The 6,197-nt window shown below is 43.8% G+C and overlaps 1 protein-coding gene across 1 annotated transcript in view; it reads left to right on the top strand.

The window, feature by feature from the left end:
* The first annotated feature begins 315 nt into the window (after window positions 1–315).
* The window catches only part of las1l (LAS1 like ribosome biogenesis factor), a 129,312-nt gene continuing 123,430 nt past the window's right edge, over window positions 316–6,197 (top strand). Inside the window, exon 1 of the mRNA XM_068047403.1 lies at window positions 316–505. Within this exon, the coding sequence (XP_067903504.1) occupies window positions 363–505 (143 nt within the window). The 5' untranslated portion in view covers window positions 316–362. The remainder of the gene's footprint in view (window positions 506–6,197) is intronic.

The raw sequence follows: 6,197 nt of genomic DNA, 5'->3' as shown, positions 1-6,197 counted from the left end.
GTTACTAACCTGAACCGTTAACTCTGCTTCTCTCTCCACAGATGCTGCCAGACCTGCTGAGTATTTCGAGCATTTCTTGTTTTTATCTAAACCTGATATCATCAGTCCTCCGGAACTTATGTTCATTAAGAGTGTCCGCATCGGAACATCCCGGCGTTGCACACTCTCACTGCCCCAAGCGCCTGCCACACAGGTCCCGCTCCAGCTTCATTCTAATTGGTTACACAGTGAGATTATTGGGCGGTGCTCCGGACAGGGCGGGTACTGATAGGCTAGCAGCTCTGCCAATCTTGAACGTGGCGCGTTTTCGGTGGCAGCGTGAATGCGTATGCGTGGCTGGTTGGGGATTGACAGCAACTGCCATGGTAGCGCGAGGGAAGAGGCGCGAGCAAGTGGTTGCCTGGCTGAACCGGGCCGAGTGGGACCAGGTGATTGAATACCTGTACTGCGGGGACAGTAAGCTGCAGCGATATGCACTGGACAGGATCTCCGCCTGGAAGAGCAGGTGGGCGCCCCCCTCTCTTGTGCTAAAGGATCAGGGGGTTGAGATCTAATGGCTGTGTGTGAGAAAGGCCGACCACTCATCCAACTGAAATAAACCGACACTTCAGCCAGCTGTTTCTTGAATCATTCCAATGTTTACCTCCTTTATGTAAAAAGAAAATAATTGAAAATGCCGGAATATGAACTAAAACAAATGTTGGAAATGCACTTCCGAAGAAAGGTCACTGACCCGAAACGTTAACTCTGCTTCTCTTTTCACAGATGCTGCCAGACCTGCTGAGTGGTTCCAGCATTTCTTGTTTTTATGTTGGAAATGCACTGTCAGTATCTGAATGGAGAAACTAATTGCTGATGTGTTTACATCTGCAATGTTAACCTGCTTTTTCTATTTTACGAATCTGACCGATCTACTGTGTATGCCCAACATTTTATGCTTTGTTTGATCGATTTATTATTATGTAAGCTAAAAACTAAAGCACATTTTATAACTTATAATACAGATTGAGTGAGAAAGACTAGTTGGGAGTGTATTAGTTCAAATAGGACAACTTAATGCATAAGCTGCATTAAGTGTTATTGGGTTTATCAGTATTTGTAAGGTTTTCTAATAGTAGTAAGTTTTATTAGTATTGGTAAAGCTTTATTATCATCGGTAAGTTCTGTTAGACTCCTGGTGTGCAAATTCCAAGCTGATTGTAGAGATTTGAGTTTGGTGAGTGGCGAGTTTGGTGACGGGGAGGAGGCGCTCCATTTTTTTTTTATATTATACTTTTTAACCCTCCAGTATTTGGTTTCTGCTTTGGTGGAGTGGAAGGAGCTGTTTGGTGAGTACCTGGTAAGATATTCTACTTATAATCTGTAAAGTTAAGGTATGGCAGGTCAACTTGGCCAAGTGGAATGTACAGCCTGTGGCATGTGGGAAATCTTGGATATACCACGTGTCTTGGGCAAACACACCTACAGGAAGTGTCACTGGCTGCAGAAGCTTGAGCTCCTGGTTTCGGAACTCGAGTGGCGGCCGGAGTCACTGTTGTGCATCCACGAGACGGAGGACTACGTGGATAGCACGTTTAGGGAGGTGGTCACAGCGCAGGTTGGGGGCATGCAGGCAAAGAGGGAATGGGTGACCACCAGGCAGTCGAAGAAAACTAGGCAGGTTGTACAGGAGTCCCCTGATATGATCTCACTCACTAATTGGTTTTCCATTTTGGATACTGGTGAGGATGATGGTGCCTCAGAGGAGTGTAGTCAGAGCCAAGTTTGTGGCACCACAGGTGGCTCAGCTGCACAAGAGGGGAGGAACAGCAGTAGTAAAAGGGGACTCATTAGTTAGGGGAACAGACAGGCGTTTCTGTGGCACCCAGCGTGATGCCAGGATGATGTGTTGCCTCCCCGGTGCCAGGGTCAAGGATGTCATGGAGAGGCTGCTGGACATTCTTGTGGGGGAGGGTGAACAGCCAGAAGTCGTGGTCTACATTGGTACCAATGACATAGGTAAGAAGGGGGATGAGGTCCTGAAATCAGATTTTGGGGAGCTAGGAAGGAGATTAAAAAGCAGGACCTCAAAAGCAGTAATCTTAGGATTGCTCTCAGTCCCACGTGTGTGAGCATAGGAATAGGAGAATTGAGCGATTGAATACATGGCTGGAGAACTGGTGTAGGAGGGAGGGCATCAGATTTCTGAGACATTGGGACCAGTTCTGGGGCAGGTGGGACCTGTACAAGATGGACGGGTTGTATCTTAGCAGGACTGGGACAAATATCCTTGCAGGGAGATTTGCTAGTGCTGTTGGGGAGGGTTTAAACTACATTGTCAGGGGGTTGGGAACTTGTGTGGGAGCTCAGATTGGAGAGAAGCAAAACTGGTAACTAGCCAGAGGTGTGGGAACCAGGAGCAAGTATTAGAGAGGAATACTCAGCACAGAATATTGGGAGAAATAGTATGAGAATAGGGAATAATATGTTATTCGATGGGGTCAGAGTAAGGAAGAAAGTAATAAAGTCTCAATCAGGGTTAATGTGCATGTATGTGAATGCACGGAGTGTGGTTAATAAGACTGGTGAAGTACAGGTGCAGATTGCACTGTGGAAATATGTCATGGCTATAACAGAGACCCTGGCTCAAAGAAGGGCAGGTCTGGGTGTTAAATATTCCTGGATACAAGGTGTTCAGAAAAGATAGGAAAGGTAAAAAAGGGGGAGGAGTGGCAGTATTGATTAAGGATAATATTGCAGTGCTGGAGAAAAAGGATGTCCCAGCGGGGTTGAGGACAGAATCTATTTGACTAGTGCTAAGGAATAAAAAAGGTGCAGTTACATTGCTCTGTATTGTCTAAAGACCACCAGCTAGTTGGAAGGATGTGGAGGAACAAATTTGCAGGGAAATTAGAGAGGTGCAAAAATTATTGGGTAGTTTTAATGGGGGACTTTAATTATCCAAATATAGACTGGGATAACAGTATTGTAAAGGGCAGTGAAGGGCAAGAGTTCCTAGAGTGTGCTCATGAAAATTTTCTACAACAGTATGTTGCTAGTCCAACAAGAAAGGAGGCACTGCTAGACCTGGTTCTTGGGAATGAGGTGGGCCAAGTGAATCAAGTATCAGTAGGAGAGCATTTAGGGGATAGTGATCATTGTATCATAAGGTTTAGGCTGACTATGGAAAAGGACAAAGAGCAATCCAGGGTGAGAATAATTAACTGGGGGAAGGCCAACTTCAATGGGGTAAGAATGGAGCTGGGGCGAATAAATTGGAGTCAAAAGCTAGCAGGAAAACTGGTAGATGAGCAATGGGCTGCCTTCAAAGAAGAGATAATTCGGGCACAGTCAAGGTATGTTCCCTCGAAGGGGAAAAGTAGAGCAAAGAAATCCAGAGCTCCCTGGATGACAAAAGAAGTAGATTAAGATAAAGAAGAAAAAGTGTGTTTATGATAGATGCCAGGTAGAAAATACTGTTGAGAACCAGGCAGAATATAGAAGGTCCAGAGGGGAAGTGAAAAAGCAAATAAGAGAAATAAAGAGAGAGCATGAGAGGAGACTGGCAGCTAGCATTAAAGGAAATCCCAAGGTTTTCTATCGGCATATGAATAGTAAAAGGGTGGGAAAAGGAGTGGGGCCGATTAGAGACCAGAAAGGGGATTTACACATGGAGGCTGAGGCCATAGCTGAGATATTAAATGAATACTTTGCATCTGTCTTCACCAAGGAAAAAGATGCAACCCAGGCAATGTTGAAAGAGGAGGTAAGTCAGACACTAGAGGGGTTTAAAATTGATCAAGAGGAAGTATTAGATAGGTTGTCTGAACTTAAAGTAGATAAGGCGTCAGGGCCAGATGAAAGGCATCCATGGATACTGAGGGAAGTGAGGGTGGAAATCGCAGAGGCACTGGCCATAATTTTTCAGTCTTCTTTAGACTCAGGTGGTGCCCGAGGACTGGAGAATTGCAAACGTTACACCCTTATTTAAAAATGGGTGTAAAGATAAGCCCAGCAACTACAGGCCTGTCAGTTTAACTTCAGTGGTGGGAAAACTTATAGAAAAAAAAATTCAGGACAAAATCAATAGTCACATGGACAAATGTGAGTTAATTAAGGAAAGCCAGCATGGATTTCTTAAGGGAGCATCATAAGCTGGAGTTTTTTTGAGGAGGTAACAGAGAGAGTTGATGAGGGCAATGCTGTTGATGTGGTGTACATGGACTTTCAAAAAGGCATTTGATACAGTGCCACACAACAGACTTGTGAGCAAACTTGTACCTCATGGAATAAAAGGAATGGTAATAACATGGATACGAAATTGGCTGAGTGACTGGAACCAAAGAGTAGTGGTTAATGGATGTTTTTTGGGCTGGAGGAAGGTTTGTAGTGGAGTTCCCCAGGGATCAGTGTTGGAACCCTTGCTTTTCCTGATATATATTAATGACTTAGACCTTGGTGTGCAGGGCACAATTTCAAGTTTGCGTGATACAAAACTTGGAAGCATTGTGAACTGTGAAGAGGATAGTGTAGAACTTCAAAAGGACATAGACAAGTTGATGGAATGGGCAGACAGGTGGCAGATGAAATTCAATGCAGAGAAATGTGAGGTGATTCATTTTGGTAGGAAGAACATAGAGAGACAATATAAAATAAAGGGAACAATTCTAAAGCGTGTGCAGGAGCAGAGGGACTTGGGTGTATATGTGCATAAGTCATTGAACGTGGCAGGACAGGTTGAGAGCAGTTAACAAAGCATACAGTATCCTGGGCATTATCAATAGGGGCATAGAGTACAAGAGCAAGGACGGTCTGTTGAACTTGTATAAGACACTAGTTTGGCCTCAGCTGGAGTATTGCATCCAGTTCTGGGCGCTGCACTTGAGGAAAGACATGAGGGTGTTGGAGAGAGTACAGAAAAGATTCACAAGAATGGTTCCAGGGATGAGGAATTTCAATTATGAAGATAGATTGGAGAAGTTAGGACTGTTTTCTTTGGAGAAGAGAAGGCTGAGAGGTGATTTGATAAAAGGTATTCAAAATCATGAGTGGTCTAGACAGAGCAGATAGAGTGAAACTGTTCCCACTTGTGAAAGGATGGAGAACGAGAGGGCACAGATTTAAAGTATTTGGTAAGAGAAGCAAAAGTGACATGAGGAAAAACTTCTTCACGCAGTGAGTGGTTAAGGTCTGGAATGCGCTGCCTGAGAACGTGGTGGAGGCAGATTCAATTGAAGCATTCAAAAAGGAATTAGACAGTTATATGAAAAGGAAGAATGTGCAGGGTTATGGGGAGAAGGCAGGGGAATGGAACTGAGGGAGTTGCTCTTTCTGAGAGCCGGTTCGGACATGATGGGCCAAATGGCCTTCACTGTAACATTTCTGTGACTTACATTCACCAACCTACCTGGAAGTCCATTCTACATCTTTGTTCCTCTTTGTGTTTAGAAGAACTTCCTGGCGATACTCTATCTTTTTGCCACTTTAGTTTGAATCTCTGCCCCTTATCCTTCTTATCACTATTTAAGTTGAAGTACTGTTCCAGATTTTTTTCTATATCCTGTGCTATTTTATACAAGATTATGCACTCTAGGTCTTGAATTGGAGTATGGATTCAAGCCCCACTACAGGAATTTAGTCATAATCTCAATTAACACTGCAATTCACTACTGAGGGAATGCTATATTGTTGAAGATGGTGTGCTTTGGATGGGATATTGGATCCAGACACTGTCTGTTGTTCTGATGGTTCAAATGGATATTGAAGCCTTATTCTCAGCAGTAGTAATGGAACCAGGAGTTCTCTTTGAACTTTTGCCTACAAATCAAATGGTCATGAATTTAATCCCCACTGCAAAGACATAATGCGCGCTGACCCTTGCTAAAATGCTGTTCATTTCCTTGGATTCATGTCTGTAGCTACCCTCAGCACCTTCTGTAGTCTACTGTTAATTTGACATCTTTGTTCACTTCAATAACAACTTCTATTTACAAGGCACTTTCAACATAAAATATCCCAAGGTGTTTCACAGGAGTGTAATCAAACAAAATTTGACACTGAAGCACATAAGGAGCTATTAGAGCAGATGACCGAAAGCTTGGTTAAAGAGGTAAGTTTTAAAGAGTGTCTTAAAGGAGGTCTCAATCTTAGTGATAAAGAAATCCATGAGCTCCTCACACTTGTTGGAGGTGAGGGTGGAGGAGACAGGGGAGAGGAGC

This window comes from Heterodontus francisci, chromosome 15 (genome assembly GCF_036365525.1).
Source record: "Heterodontus francisci isolate sHetFra1 chromosome 15, sHetFra1.hap1, whole genome shotgun sequence".
Classification (NCBI taxonomy): domain Eukaryota; kingdom Metazoa; phylum Chordata; class Chondrichthyes; order Heterodontiformes; family Heterodontidae; genus Heterodontus; species Heterodontus francisci.
Note: the sequence above shows the minus strand (reverse complement) of the source record. Positions and strands in the feature narration are given on the sequence as shown.